The following is a 16,364-nucleotide window of genomic DNA, read 5'->3' as shown; positions in this document are numbered from 1 at the left end:
CAGAATTAGTCCCAGACTACTGGAGACTTCAGCCCTGCTGCTTTCTCTGACAACAGCCCTCCAGGCTTGATGTCCTCATCTACAAGGGACTCTCTTCAGCTGGAGTGTGCTGTTTTATCTACTGATGACTTGCTAATCCTTGGGATAATTTTTTCCGAGGGAGCAACCTACCTTTCCAATGTACAGACGTATCTCCGTTATTTCCCGCTCCCTGCCTCTCTTTTGGGATACTCCTCGCTCACGAGTCAACAAAAACTTGAGGGTTTGGGGGGAACAAGCAAGGACTGAGGGTGGTGCATTTGCCAGCAAACACCCCAGGCTGAATCCATCTTTGGTGCGACGTCATTGCACTTAGTAAAGTTACCATCTACTCTGTAACGTGCATATTGAAACATACATTAACGTTCAGGCATCATGTATACTCTGTAAGTAACTCTAGCCTACAGGGACAATTCTTTGCACATTCAAAATTCAGGGCCTCCTTTGCTAACAACAGCTGATTTGGAAGGGCTGAAATCCAGCTCTAAGGCCAGAGTGAAGGAGGGTCCTTGGAGAGGGATGTTCTGCTGGGGAGAAACATTTGACCACTGTGCCTTACCCCCACGTACCTGGGCCGTGAGTCCCTGGCTAGATCACACTGCTAAGTAATTTCATCTTTTTATTTTAAAAGCCTGCTCCAGTAACCTTCCTCCCCTGCTTACCTTCAAAGCTGCTCCATGAGATGCTCCTTGGCAAGGAGAGCGTGAGGCTTATATTCTTTCAGAAATGTTTTAGGGCTTCACAATAGTTTTACAATATCTTGCAGCAAAGTGGCAGGTGGGATTCTGGACTAATCGATACACTAAACAGAGCCAAGCGCCGGATCACTGATCTGAACTGAAAGAATAAATGGTAAATCAAAAGAACACAAAAGTACCATCAGTTCTTCAAAGCAAGAAGTTCTGTAACTTGTTCCGCAAGTAGTTTGGTTCCCAGATTTGCAGGCCTGTACTGCGAGCTCAGCACAATAAAAGGAGGAAGCATTTGTCTTGCTGCACCAGATGCTGTGCCTGAGGAGGAACTGCAGTCCCCGTCGCTGCTGTGGGTGATCACAGCTGCAGCTCTTGCCCAGCTGAACACAGGCAGCCTGAGCCAAGCGTGGGGCTCGGGCAGCTCTCCCCAGCCCAGTTCCCAGCGCTGCGTTTGCCTCCCCTGGCCTGGGTCTGCCCTTCACAAACCAGAACCGTGTGATGTTACACGAGGGGTACTGGATGCATGCAGCAGCCCAAGGTCCCTGCAGCTGGCTGGTGGTGCATCATGTCAAAGGCAGCCGTGCAGCCTCCTCCCTCAGGAAGCAGCATTTGCCATCAGGCACGCAGCAGGCTTCTCTGGCGATCAGCAATGGGGCCGAGAGGAGTCACAGCTCTCAAGTGGCCTCAGAACCATGACAAGGCCTCACCCAAAAGCCAAGGGTCACATCATCGTTGCTGGCAGATGGGAGCGGTGGCCAGGAGGTTGATTGGGCCATTACGCAGCTTGCCATTAAGGGACCAATGACCAGCTGCCTGGCTGTAAAACCTGTGATACGCCGCTCCATGTGTGGGAGATGAGGCAAAGGGGAGGCCAGCAGCCTGGTGGGCACCAGCTATCCTGGCTGCTCAGGAGGCGCATTGTGAGCCCCCACTCTTCTCTCCTTCACAGCTACAATCTTAAATCAGGACTTGCAGGGGTACCCTGCTGACCCAAGGAAACCAAAGAGCTCTGAGCACGGAAGAAGGGACCTGCCCTTCCCATTTTCTTAACAGCCCCTGTGCCAAGGCAATACCCATCACCTATTACCACACAAGTTTGGGTTTTTTTGCTACTCAGAGATTATAAAAGCCAAACAAAAGATATGCAACAAGTTATAAATTCAGAGGAGATCTCTTTACATGCTAAACTGCAGCTGAACTGTAGTAACGGTTGTTATACAGAAACAGCCATAAAGCTATAATGTGGATCAACACATTTTATCACAGCCATTCAACAAAACACTGAATCCGTGCAGCTTAGCTATTACCTTTCTACAGCTATGAAAGATTTACCATAGCTTCAGCTTAATCTAGAATTTTATTATGTAGTTATTTTAATCTCACTTTATTTTATCACTGCTTGGAGTCCTATTATCAAACTAAGATCACGTTTGGATATAGTAGTAATGAATAATGTTGGAAACAGCTAAAACAGACAGAATCCTGCTCTGTTTTGCCACACGGCAGAAAACCATCAAGCAAGCCTTTACAATGAATTATAGAGTGATAAAGGGGTAGCTCCTGCTGGGGGGCTGGGATGAGTGTTTACCTGGGTGCTGCCGGCTCCTCGATATCTAGTGCCTGAGCATCTCGTCCACCATCAGGCTGAAGGGCAGGAGAGACCACAAGACTCTTCTCTAGGCTCATGGTGGGATGCTGGGCACGGGCCTGATGCTCAGCTGCTCTCGCCCACGTTTGCTGAGGTGAAGCACTTGTTCGGGTGGACGGACAGACCCGCGCCAGACGGTCCCTCTCTCCTCCTTGCCAGTCCCGCTGCAGGCAGGCTGGGACGCTCACCTGCAGACAGCTTGACAGGGCTCCCACAGACTAGCGGAGGCACCTGGTGGGGATCTGACCCCGCAGGCCGGGGCCCGAGCTGTGCCCGGGCTGAAGGAGCCCCCAAGCACCGGCTGGACCCCGGGGCTGCACCGCTGTCCGTGGGGGTCTTGCCGAGGCCTCCGGGGGAGCGCCCCCCCCCCCGGCCCCCCTCAGCCCGCGCCCCCAGCCCGCTCCCTCAGCCCGCGCCCCCCAGCCCCCCCCCCCTCCCGGCCCCCCTCAGCCCGCGCCCCCCAGCCCGCTCCCCCCGGCCCAGGCCCCTCAGCCCGCGCCCCCAGCCCCCCCCCCCTCCCGGCCCCCCTCAACCCGCGCCCCCAGCCCGCTCCCCCCCGGCCCAGGCCCCTCAGCCCGCGCTCCCGGCCCCACGCGCCGCCCCTCACCTGCCGCCGCCGGGTCTCCGCACCAGCCGCGCCGCGCCGGGCCCAGCGGCTTCAGGCCGGGCCTTACGGGCACGAGGGCGAAAGGCTCCACCAGCGGGCAAAGCCACCGCCGGACGGGCTGTCACCGCTCCCGGGCCGGGGCCCGCCCTGCCGCCGCCGGCGGGCGCAGCGCTGGGGGGAGCAGCCGGCCCCGGCCCCACGGGCCAGCCCCAGGGCAAGGGCAGCGCCAGCCACGCCGCGAGTGTCCCGGGAGCCGTGCCGTGCGCCCAGGCCCCCGAGCCCCTGCAGCGAGTGCCGGGGCGCTGCCCCCGCCGGCAGCCGCCCCCTGCCCCCGTGGCCGCCGCAGCCGCGGGCCGGGGCCTGGCCCTGCTGCCCCGCACCAGCAGCGGCACCATCCCGCGGGCCCCGAAGAGCCGTTTCCCTCGGGTTTCTCTCTTTTGTCTCTGCCCACATGCTCCAGTTCTCCTTTTAGAGATGCAAGCATAGCCCAAGGACAGGGCTAAGAAACTGGAGAAAAGCAATTCTTTTTATTCACAGACATTTCCTTCATAAACTACACTGAGATAGACTTTTGGCTTATTAATAGCAGTAAATCTCCAAGTCCAATAGACTTCAGTTAATGAATATTGATTACGATAGTGCTGGAGAAGGCTGGTGTCAGTCGAACCGAGATCCTGTAGCCCTCTTCGCCTGAGCTGTAAATTACCCGACAGCTCATTTGTTTTTCAAAACTAAGTAGTAGAAAACACAGGGGTTATGGCTGCATTGCAGTGTTCACTGTCTCAGGGCTGGGAAACCACCTTGATGCTAACAGCAGCTGGGCAGCGGGGCTAAGCGCTTTTACTGGGTTTTTTGTAAGCACTTGGAAGCCTGTAGACCTGGTCCCTTTGGAGCTACAACAGGATTTATCAGCTCCCTCAGTGTCCAGCTTTGGTACGCTGGGAGCAGCTTACACGCAAACCAAAGGGGCAGAGGGGGGCTCCCAGGTGGTTAAGACTTCCAAATACCCCCTTGAGATACCCAAACGTATGGTGTGAAAAGTGAGTTATTTTACACAAACAAGCTTAATTTCTTGGAGGACACCAGCCTGCAACCAAGCATACTTTTGTCCCACTGTGCCGGAAGAGGACAGGCACTGACTCTGCCCCAGGACAGAGCTCCCTTTACCTGGGGCAGGCCTGCCCTGGCCCCTGGCTGCCATTTGCACTTTTCCATCCATTTACAGATGTAAATGTACACTTCCCTCCATTCCCCCATGAAGAGTTTAAAGTAAGAATCTAAGCTGATTAACACAAACAGCATGATCACCAGGACCTTTGACTCACAAGATAAAGCTCATCATGCTCTTGATGAGTGGCTCTGCCTTTTACCTTCAAGCTGGGATGACTTTTAAACGACTTTAAATGAACGAAAGCTCAGGAAAATAAACCAAGGGCAGTCCACTGCAACACAGGCAGACCTTATCACTATCTTCTGGCGGGGGAAGGAGCCGGTGATGGGTGGGGAGGCTGGGGGACTATGCCAGTGTTTTCATAAAACTATCTTTTACGCTCACTGAAATAACCCAACAACAACAAAACCCCAGAATAGCTGTCTCCCCCCCTCCAAATCTGATAAAAATCAAATAATAACAGGAGTGACTTATGCGCTCTCTGCCTGGTACTTCAATCTGGCCTTCCAGTTAATACACACTATGATTAAAGCATCTATAATCTCCAGTCTGTGGAGACCTGTAGAGCAGTAGCAGCAGCAGGTGTGCAGCCTGATAAGGGTTGTTCACTCAATGCAGATGAAACTTTTAATATTTATAACTGTGGCGTTTTTTTTTCCTGATGCTTCCTATGGAGGGGAGAGGGGTGAAAGATTAAAGATAAAAGTTTGATGAAAGACCAGGTGGAATGTTTTCCCAAGGACAGGCAGGGACTTAAAGCTATCTCCACCTGAGAGCTGGTTTAAGAACGCCACTTAAGACAAGTGCAGCAAATGCAGCGTCTGGAGAGGGGGGATGAAGCCTCTGGAAGACCTTCAAGGCTTGTCTAAGGTGCACCCAGGCTATAAGCTGTAAGCTTCACTGAGCTGTCTGCGGTTTGTCTTCTCTGCACCCAGCACAGTGGGGCTGTGCCTGAGACTGCAAGGCATCTCCACGAAAGAATTAAGTCACACCAGGTCACCTGCACATACTTCAAGTAAAGTGCTTACAGCATTCCCAGCTCAGCACTGAAATATGCCCAGATCTGAAAACACACTTGTGTCGGCCTGACCCTCCATCTCAACATCAGTGGGAGCTGCAACAGCCCGTACACAGGGTGCTGGGAATGCACCCAAAAAAATAAATTGTATCTTGCTCCAATCAAGTCACCATTAATTGCAGTACAGTATTTAGGATCCATGGCTGGTGAAACACTGAAGATGCTGGTATCTTCACAGCCTTCCTTGCGAGAAAAACAAAAAAAATGCCATTCCCAGCAGCATCCGTTTTCCGGGTGCATGGATCATTTGTCTGTGGCCGCCTGGTCTCGGAGGCACAAGGCTCTGCCCACAAGGCAGCAGCAGGCCCTAGCAGAAGGCAGAAGCTGCTGCTTTCCACTACTCCGCACCAACGCAGTCTGCCCCATGTGTAGGGTACCCTTGCCTGGTGCCAGCAGACCCCAGGACGACAGAGGCACACAGCCTACACAGCCCTTCGGGTGCCTTGTTGACACAAAGACACCACTCACCCTCTGCCCAGACCGAAGAACCCAACCACACTCCCTCATTTTCAACCCCATGAGATCTGGACTTGCCCCATGCCCAAATGGTTTAATATTTGTGCGTTAAAAAAGAACCCAAATGCTCCTGAGTATCAATATGATGAAAGATAAGAATGACACTGCCCATAAGTAATTTCAGACAGATATAACCTGGCCAACCTGAGTAAAACCAATATATATATTCATTCATTTTGATAGTCATTCATTTCACCTGAAAGATGGATGATACACTTACACACTTCTTTCAAAGGTAGCTATGTGGTCCTCATGACTATAGCATCAAAGCACTCCAAAATGTTTAGCAAACACATACATACAACCTACATGTGATACAGGGAGATATATTTCAGAGCTGAAATATAAGGCTTGGGTGGCCCTGAACTGAGGTCTCTCAAGTTGCATGTTACCATCTCAGGAAAAAAAGAAAAGCAGGCTGGCCAGGGAGGAGACAGTTTTTTCACCAGAGAACAACAAAGATTGAGACACCTTTTTTTTTTTTTTTTTTTTTTTTTTTTTGGGGGGGGGGGGGGGGGGGGAAGGAAAAAAAAATGAATTCTGAAGAACACCCCACCTGAATTCAAGAGCATCAGAGGAAAGAAAGAAAGGAAAGGAAAAAAAAAAGAAAAAAAAAAAAAGAGGTAGAGCCAGTAGAGCTCTATACTCTGAGGACATGACCACTGTTTGGAAAGCATGGAAAAAAACCTAACACTTAGCATCTCCAAGAACACCTGCAGTTTTTCTTGAGTTAAACAGACCTGCCTGCCAGAAATTAGATTTCTTGGCCTCCACTTTCTTGACTGTATTTTTCTCCTCCACAAAATATAATTTCAAAATATGCAAGTAGAGTTAAAGTCTAATGAGGTAACATTAAATGGTTGAAAATGATCACAAAAAAAAAAAAAAAGTCCGGAGTTTATCTGCAGTCTTAATAAGGAGTTTCTCTCAAACTTACAACCTCAGGAGGAAACTGACCTCCACCACCACCTTATCAGGAATTTCTGCATGACTTCCGGAGCTATATGAAAAATCCAAATTAACAAAAGCACCTAGTATCAGCAGACTAGTTAAAACTAGCACCTGGACAGACATTGGCCAGAGCTCCTATAACACTTGCAGGCTGCAAGCAAAACTACATCAAGCTGCTTATCATTCTGAAGCAAAAAAATCAAGGATTAGACATACATCCCACTGCGCATCAGTTGGCCTCCCCAGCTACAGCACTCACCAGGATTATGCTCATTTCCAAAGCTCACAAGCATTCCGACTCAAGCAACCTTACAGCATGAGATTGATATACATAAAGAAACATCAGCAGTACTTCATAGACGGGATTACTGAGCATCATCTACAAGTTGTTTTTGACAAACCACAGCTCTCAGTGCCTCAAGCATGGCAGTGTTAAGACAGCACATAGGAGGTTAAACATCCCCCTGCAAACAGGAGTTTAAAATTGTATATAAAAAAATAGAGTATCATCAGGTGTTTACAGCTATGTATTGAAATCACTTGCTACAAACAGGTTGTCAGGTCCAGTATAAAAGTAACACATCTGAAAAATAACAGCAGTAGCCAGAGACCGCAGTCCCCCACAGTCCCACCAAATGGCAGCAAGATGGTCTGTCCCAGCAGTCACTGATCACAGCCCACACCAGCAGGTCTGGAGAAAAGGCTGGAGTGCCAGCAACAAACAAGTTCAGAAAACCCTGCTCTGAGGAAAATCCCTCTAAAATTATTAGATGACAGTATGCAAGAGTGAGAAACAAAGGAGAAGCCCATCTGTGGGTAGTGGCAAAGGCTGCTGAAGAAGGCTGCACCTTTCTCAAGCAGTCCAGCTCTCTCACACAGGGGATACTTCAGAGGCAGAACTGCCGAGCACAACATGAGAGCTTTGTGCATGTCCCTAAGATCAGTCAGCTGTGCAGATGTGTTTGCAAGGGACAACATCAATCTAAAGTGAAGTGCTCTGCAAAAATATCATTTTTCTTCCCAAACAAACCTCGTACTTGCTCAAACTCCAGGGGCACATCAATAGCCTTTTTCTTTACTTCTTTATCAAAAAGCTACAAAGAAAAAAAAACAAAAACAGAAGCTATTGGGAGAACTCAGTACAAGCTCTTCACCCTGACTGATACCACTGCTCACTCTAACTTCTCAAAAGATCCAGCAAATAAACCTTTCTATATAAAAGCCAGCCCTGTCACCACTGCTGCCTCACGCACTTTAGCAGATACTCTTCTGTTTTTTTCCCTGGCTCCGGGTAACCAAAAGCCAGTCTAGCTCCCTCCCTGGCAGCAAGGCTGATGAACAGGACACAGCTATTGTGACTAGGAACCAGCCTCCTTTCCTCTGGTTCCAATCATTCACAAAAGCAGAGCAACACTACCTCATAAGCCGAGAGCTCCAGAAGCCCCGATAGATCATCCTCAATCTCAGACAGGGAGTGGTTCAGGATAGCGGCTGCCTTGGCCACGTCTGGGTGATAATGGTTTTGTAGAGTCTGCAAAAGCAAGACAAACAGGAGACGGTCTAGTGAGCACACACATCCATCTGGATTCCCAGGCAGGTATCTGCTTCTTCGTTGGGCAAATCTTCAGTGAACATCAAATTCTGTCAGCAGCAGGTCTGCTGTACTGTGCTACAGAGTTTCAAGAAATCCTGATTTCAGCCATCTCACAAACACATCAAAAGGCGCCTCTCACCTGGCTCACATCCAGCTCAAGACAGACCGACCCCTCTGCAGCCCATGCCTACAATGCCTAGCCCAGCCCCCCTACCTCCCATAGCCGTGATGCCACCTCTGAGCTCCTGCACATTCTTGTTGCCGCTTCAGCCTCCTTACACAAAACCCTTGTAGCATTTAAATGGAAAGTGGTAATTCTGGCACGACGGTTTTAGAACCATCAAAAGTAATTTAACCAATTTCAACCTTCATACAACATCCTACAAACGATCCAGGTGAAAGGCAAACATTACCATCTTCTCTAGCATGTTTAAACCCATTTCTGCAGGATGACCTGGCTGTGCCCAATTCATTTCCACCAGTGCTCAGCAAGGTCCTCTCTCCCCTCCAAAGCAAATAAAAAGCCTCACACATCTGCAGCTATTTAGTCTGTTTCAGCTGTTAATTGTATACTTTGCAGCTGCATGGTCAGGTGCATGCTCACAAGTCACCTACTGATTTCTCCAGTGTATGGAATCCTTCGTCTCTTATGCTAGGATAAAAAAGTATGCAGAGTAAAAGATCAGCGAGAAACTCATTTGCAAGACATATGCCAGCAGGCTGTTCTAAGTGGGACTGCCCACTGCCAACATGCATCAAGGAAGCAGCAAGGGTGGAAGAAACCCATATCAGACGCAGATGTTCCTTTTTAGCTGACATACCTGAATCTCCCAGAGCGAGCTCTCCAAAGCCCTGCTTTGAGACGGCTGCTCCTCCTCCATAATATACGGGTCTTCTGACATACCTAAGGAGATAGAGATACGGAGCTAATACCTCCTGCATGATGCACGTAACCCCAAAGGGAACACAGAGACCCAGAGCAGAGCTGCAGCCAGAGCTGCTCCTTCCCAAGACATTTAGGGTCCAGGGACAAGCTGACACGTCCCAGCACGAGCCAGTAGTCGCTGCTGGCAGCACTACAGAACTGTATGGCTTTTAAAGAGCACACGAAGTAGGGCACAAAGAACTGGAACAGCCTGATGCAAAGGGCGTCCCAGGCAACTTTGAAAGGCCACTGCTGATGTTCAACACCAGTCAGATAAATCGGAGAGATGAAGTAAACACTGAGGAGACTGCTGAGGCCCCAGTAGGGCCACCTACACAAACACGTTACAGACAGAAATTGAGGTCTCTGGTTTCTGCATTTGGTTTCCTTTCTCTTTACAATCTTGAGGAGAACAAGACAAGCTCCGCGTCTGGTACAGCTCTCCCAGTCCTTCATCACTCAGAGGCAGCCTGGGTCAGCATGCCAGGCTCAAAGCAACCTCCACCCAGGGAATCACAGAGGCAGCAGGGCCAAATGCAAGAGAGGAGCAGTGCAGGCAGTCAGAGAACCTGCAGGAGCAGCCTGCTGGCTTTCCACAATCTCAAAGGACAGAGGGATCCTTCTAAAACTCACAACTGGCACCTCCCTTCCTCCTTTGCAGGAATCCTGCGTGTTTTGTTGTCTAAAGGCACCACACAAAACCCCGCTGGCCGCCTCCCCTCTCACCTGCCGGCCCATTCGGTCTGTGCACTAGCACACTGCACACAGGGTGTCTCCGGAAGAGATTACAGATGAAGGGAATGATCATGAGCAGAGCCTCAGGAGGAGCAGTGAGGGCAAGCCGGGAGAGACGCTTTATAAATGCTGCCACCAGGTACGCCGGCAAGTGACTGTTGGAAAGGAGACAGAAGAAAACAGCACATAAACATCCCAGCAAGCGAGCAGTAGCCTCACCAGTCCAAATGCTGTGCCAGGTTAAAGGTCAGCAGGGCTCTTTCAGATTTTTTGGGCTACGGAGCAAAGAGAAGCTCTAAGAATCCTGGTTTCAAGCAGTAACACAGGGTCTTGTGTGCTCTCTGGAACAAATGTGGGGACATTTCCATTCCATGCATGAATAATCTCAAATCACGCCGCGATGCAATCCAGATGCATGGCACCACTCCAGGCACTCGCCAAGCACAGCTCTTGTACATGGTCAGTCACACAGCAGTCTTTATACCGTCCTTTTGTAAACTTCTGAGTATTTGACCAAGCAACCTTTATTATATCCTTCTAACATCGTTTTGAGGGTTTAATTAATACACAGGCCATGTTGTTAAATTTCCTTAATACCTCCAAGACTAAAGCAAGTACTGCAGCTGTTAATGGGAACATAAAGCTGCTGTAATGTAAATGTGCAGGATAGTTTGGGGGTTTTTACAGTAAAAATGCAAATTTTTAACAGCAATCAGCTTATCTAGGCACCTTCCTCAGGTCAGAAGTGCTGGGATGAAAGATGACAATTTTCAGCCCCTCAGCCTTCAGCCCTAGAGCTCGCTACACCTGCAAGGCTCAGCAAAGCCACCCCACAGGACACCACCTGTCAGACCTTGTTACTCTCTCCACAGTACACTATGAATACAAGGGGGTTGGTAGCTAGTGCTGAACTGTAAAGCGTTACTCTTGGTTTATTTTATAACATATGACGGCAACTATATGACCAGCTGCTTATCTAGTTTCTTCCTTGTGTACAATGAATTGACAGCATAAAGACAGACTGTCAAACACTTTTTATTTCAATGTTAGATGTCTGCAAAAGGTCATCAGTTTATGAACAGCTTTATGATCTATAAAAAGCCTGCAAATGTTACTTTTCCATATTCATAAAGGTAGACAAAAAAATCATCACTTTCAGCCAAAGTAGAACACAGATCAAAATACATCCACAATCACTTGCAGATCAAACTCAGATAACTAACCGCATTTTTACTTTCTGAAACTAGATGGCTGTGAGGCAAATCTTCAAAAAACATCACATGAAAAATTACACAACACTACGATAACACTCTTGGATCCAGTTTTCTTGGTAAAAATTAATCTAATCCAGTAGGCACATTGAATACACTACATCCAGACATGTGAGGCACTGTTCAAGAACAGTCTCTGGCCAGCAGAAAAGCAAGAGGAAAATACATGAACATACATAATAAAGATGCTACTTACGATGAAGACAAAAACAGATCAGTCAAATGGAAAAAGCGGGCTCGGTACTTCACGTGATATATAGAAGGATCTAAAAGACTGTACAGCTTTTTGTAAAAGTCAGGATATTCCCTGTTAAAAAAGAAGAAGGAAAAAGACAACATCCATTAGTGGCGTACAATGGGACTACACTGTGTCTACACGTTTCTGTGCTTTCATTAGAGACCACCCCAGACCACTGCTGCGCTCTGTTTAGCTTTCTTGGGCTTCTCTCTACAGCCACCACTTGAAAACAAGCTGTAACGTGAATTTATGGCTCTTGCAGTGGCCAGCCATTTTCAGGATGTGAAGCTACATTCACCGACTGCAAACGGTACAGTGAAAGGCACATCAAAGTCTACAGCTTCACTATGTAATCAGATCAATGGAAATCGATTTTCAAGTGCTGAGCAACCACAGCCTGGAGAAGAGGATATTTAGGCTCAGCTGAAAAAAAAAAAAAAGGTCAGACTATCAAAAGAGCTCGGCATCCAAACAGCTGAGCCTCTTGTGCAGAGTTTGGCTTTCTCAGGGGGGAATTTTAAAGCCTAAAGGTGCAGAGAACCCATTTCAGTTCCTTCGCATAAAGATCTAAATGCAAAACCCCATGTTCCTTTAAACAATATGCTCTTTTTACTTACAGATTATGCTGATGAATCAGAATAAATAATCCATTTAAGGCTAGAAGACTGATTGCTCCACCTGTAAGAAAGCAGGCAGGTATCAACACAACAAACATTAAAAAAACCCCAAAACATAAAAATCAGCTTCTAGATGTTTCTATTATAAAACTTTCCCAGAAGGAACACAAAACTAATGAGTACCCGAAATCAGAGCCAGCATGATGGCTGTATCGCAATTTCATCTAAAACCTTCCAAAGGCTCACAAGTTTCTTACAAAGATTCAGCTGTGGTTTAGAACAACAGACTCCAAAAGACTGAGACACAAAAACATGCTGCTCTAATCACCCAAGAAAGCCACACTGGGGAGGCGCAGGTCTCCTCAGAAAGGCCATTTCTGTAAGGAATCCATGCATCCTGTGTCCAGATGCAGCCCAGGGATCAGCAGCGCTGCTGAACTGTATATTTACACGAAATCCTTTCAATATTCCACTCTTCCTAAAGTCTTCAATATGATTTTCCTTACCCACAAGGAGCAACACCACTGATAAACGCAGGCAAAAACATCTCACAACGAAGTTCACCCTAGCTCCTTAGCTTCATCCCAGCCAAAAATACATCTGTTTCATCACTTGGGCTGTGGTTCTGCATCCAGCAGACTTCCCAAGTCGGTCTGCAGTGTGCCGCAGGTACGCATCACAAAGGACACAAAGCCTGTTTTCACTCACCTATGCCATAGGCCACTGTCAAGAAGTCTATCATGAGAGTGGGTTCATTCATGTAAGGCAGGATGGAGTCATGCATAATAACAAGAACTTTTTTGTAAAGGCCAGCGGGTAGCTGTGAAGGATGAAACAATACAGTGAAATAACCATTGCAGGGAGAATGCAGAGAGCAGCAGCAGCCCACAGCTGTTCCCAGTGTTCTCAAATGGGAGAGTTTACAAGTGACACCTGACAATCAAGTTCATTCAAAGTTCAAAGAAGCAGGTGCTCACAACTTGTCATCTTGGGGGGGAAAGTCAACAGCAAAAAGACTTGGGAACCTTCAGCTTATGAACAGAGGTGGTCACACTGCAGGTCACCAATCACAGGCTGACTTGTTTAAGGTGCAAAAAAAAGGCTGAGAGTAAGGAGAAGAAATAGAACATATATGAAGTCATGTTTTGTGGCAGAAGAATGATCCAGCAGAAATGGGGACTGGGCTGCTCCCACCTGACACTGAAAGCATAGCAGGGTCCTACCAGGAGCTCCAAGGAAGGGCAGCCATAGCCTCTAAGGATTAGTAATTGAACAGTGATACAGACTGGTGGCAGAAGTAACACTCACCTTGTGCTTCAAAAAACTGAGCCACATTTTTTCAAACGCCTGCTTGTGTGCCTTAAAACAGAATTGCAAATGGTGAATTAAAACAGGCTAGCATAGACATTTTAGATAGATACAATTTCAGCTCTGAAGTATCACATGAACAGTTACCTGCAGCTTCGACACTTTCAGTTCTTCCCAGTTATCTAAGAAGAAAGGGAAAACAGATACCGAACTTGAAACGGATGTTTAAAAACAATTAAGATGACCCTTTTATACTTAGTTCTTTGATACCCTAAAAATCTGGGCTGAAGTCCACGCCTTGATACAAGGCCATGACAGGCCCCACTATAGATTGAGGAATATAGATTTTGCAATAGTGTTTGGAATCACTGTGATCACAGCAGCTGACATTTTTCATTAGCAAATAATAACAAAGTCTTCACACAGTAAGAATCTCAAACCTCATTTTCCTTTCCATACGTAGCTCATCACGTGGAGCTTACTAACCTTGCTTCACCAGAAATTTGACCATGTCACTCTCTTTGTTCGGCATGTTAATGGGAGAAATGAGGGAAAACACATTCTGCTGGTAAAATGGTAGCGGCCTCTGAGAAAAAAAGCATATAATCAAACATGAAGCAAGGTCCACAACAGATCGTAAAACGCTGGACTTTAATATTGCCCTATTTCCCAAGCACTCAATATATTTAAGAAAGAAAAAAATGCTGATAGCTAGTCTACATACCGGTATACTCTCTATTGCTGCTTCAGCCTAGACCATCGTTTGCTTGCCTAACACAAAACTCATCTCCAAACCAACTGTGGTTTAACAAAACTGGTGGATCTGATTAAAAACAATTCTTCTTCTGTACCAGAGACAGAACAGCATTAGAAGCTCGGTGTGGGCTACCCAAGCTGCAGAGACTTGAGTAAAGCAGCAGCTACAGCCTAGACCAGAAGGATGTGCAATAACAACCGTATACGTCTTGAACCACTTCCTATTTCAGACTAAAGGCAGTCTTAGCGTAACCGACACACGCTGTCAGCAAGAAAAAGATTGAAGAAACAATTCCTTCAAGTGGGCACACTCCTCTCTCTTGCTTCCGAGGCCTTTCCATACACTGCCAGTCCCTCCCCACTTCACACACAAGATAGGTGTTTCAGAGCAGTTTATCCAGACCCGCCCCAATAGTAACAAGGTTACCTCTTTCGTCTTTTGCATGACTTGTGCGATACTCCCAGTGACCGCCTTTATGACAAAGTACCGAATGTCATCGTACTCCATGTATTCTTGAAAGCGAGAAATCAGGAGCGAAGCATCCTCGTTTATGGGAAGTAAACCATCAACGACTACCTAACAAAAGGTTTGTAAAGGAAAGCAACAGGTCAGTCTCTGACAGTACTGGAGCAGTCAGCAAGCTGTGGGGGCTGAGGGCACCCCCCATCCCTCCAAAAAGCAGCTAGCCGGGCTGCACGTTGCTTGCCCCAGAGCAACGTTCACAAGCCATTCTGGCCAGCCCGCCTGACCTCCGGGATGAGCCCCTTCTAGCAGAGACAACGACGCGGTGGCTGAACCTGGGGCAGCGCTCTCCCTCTATCTCCCATCCCCTCCAAGTGAGGCTAGGCACCCCAAAACGCCGCCCCAGACCCAGTGCCCCACAAACGCTGGGGAACGCGGCTCGAACCTCTGCAGGGCAGCTGGTCCCACAGGTGTCCCCTCACCAGGGACAGGCGCTGCCGGTGCCCTCTCTGCAGCACAGCCCCCCTGCACCGAAGCCCTCCCAGACCTCGGCCCGGAGCCGGGCAGGACGGCAGCCGCCCGGGGAGCCCTGCGGCCGCGCTCACCTTCAGCCGCTCCCGCGGGAAGGTCCGGCTCCCCTGCCGCTCCGCTGCCACCAGCGGGTGCTTCGCCTCCAGCTCCACAAACCTCATGAGGGTGCAGAGCGCCAATTCCTTTAAAATAGAATAATAATAAAAAAACCCCAAAACCTCCCGCCTCAAGGAGGGCAGCAGGGCTCACCCCGACGGAGGCAGCTTCTGGCGGCCGGAGGATGAACCAAACGTCCTTCCCGGGGCGGCCCAGCACTGCCCCTCCGGCGGGGCAGGGCCCCCGGTAACCGCTGGGGCAGCGCAGGGCCCCGGGCAGGGCCGCCGCGGCGGCTCGGGCCTACCTTGAGGCGGAAGGCGCCGTGCCCCATCAGCTCGGCCAGGCCGGCCACGCACTCATGGTAGCGGTGCCGCATCCACGCCTTGTACTTGTCCTCGGCGCTGCCGCTCCCTGCGGGGCGAAGGCAGACGCGGCTAGAGGGCGGCTCCGGCCCGGCCGCCCCCGCGGCACCCCCGGCACTCACCGGCGAGGCAGGCCTCCTCGGCGGGCAGCGGCCCGGCCAGCAACTCCCCCGCGCTGCAGCAGCGCCCCGAAGAGCCGGCCGCAGGCCCGGGCGGCGCACGCGGCATCCTCCTCGTCCTCCCCGCCCTGCGGGACAGGCGGCTGTGAGGGGCGCTGAGGGGCGCGCAGCGGCGGCCCCGCGGCCCCCGCCCCCCCCCGGCCCGCACCAGCAGCTCCAGCAGCTCGAAGACGCGGTTGGCGCTGGCGCGGCTGCCCAGCACGGCCTGCACGCAGGCGGCCACGGCGGCGGCCCGCGCCATGCTGCCGGCGTGGAGGGCGGCGCGCGGGGGGAGGGGCCGGCGGCAGCCCCGCCCACAGCCGCTCCGCTCCGCCCACAGCCGGGGCCCCCACGAGCGCTCCACCCGCGGCCGCCCCGCCCCCCCGGTGGCACCGAAGGCAGGGCGGGGCGGCGGCACACCCGCAGGTGGGACACGCGCTCCTGCTCGTCCTACCGCTTGCGCGTCAGGTACTTACACATCGGAGCTATTGCACACGGAACCATCGCCGCCCCGAGCGAGGCCAGCACAGCGGCGTGGCCGGCGCCTGGCCCCGCGCTCCCGCAGGTACGAGCCGACACCCCGCAGCGAGCCGGGGCGAAGGCAGCGA

General features: G+C 50.2%; 1 protein-coding gene across 1 annotated transcript; it reads right to left on the bottom strand.

Moving 5' to 3' along the window:
- Positions 1 to 7,176: 7,176 nt before the first annotated feature.
- Positions 7,177 to 16,047, bottom strand: NOC4L (nucleolar complex associated 4 homolog). Its single transcript, XM_040602250.1, is given in 16 exon segments — positions 7,177 to 7,796; positions 8,120 to 8,233; positions 9,118 to 9,200; positions 9,948 to 10,111; positions 11,424 to 11,534; positions 12,083 to 12,143; positions 12,791 to 12,902; positions 13,391 to 13,441; positions 13,538 to 13,572; positions 13,877 to 13,976; positions 14,574 to 14,723; positions 15,215 to 15,322; positions 15,541 to 15,647; positions 15,721 to 15,769; positions 15,771 to 15,845; positions 15,926 to 16,047. Coding segments are annotated over 16 exon segments (1,530 nt in total). The 5' UTR covers positions 16,019 to 16,047; the 3' UTR covers positions 7,177 to 7,679.
- Between the last annotated feature and the right edge of the window lie 317 nt (positions 16,048 to 16,364).

This window comes from Falco naumanni, chromosome 1, assembly GCF_017639655.2.
Source record: "Falco naumanni isolate bFalNau1 chromosome 1, bFalNau1.pat, whole genome shotgun sequence".
In the NCBI taxonomy this organism is placed as follows: Eukaryota; Metazoa; Chordata; class Aves; order Falconiformes; family Falconidae; genus Falco; species Falco naumanni.
This window is presented reverse-complemented; position numbering and strand designations above follow the sequence as displayed.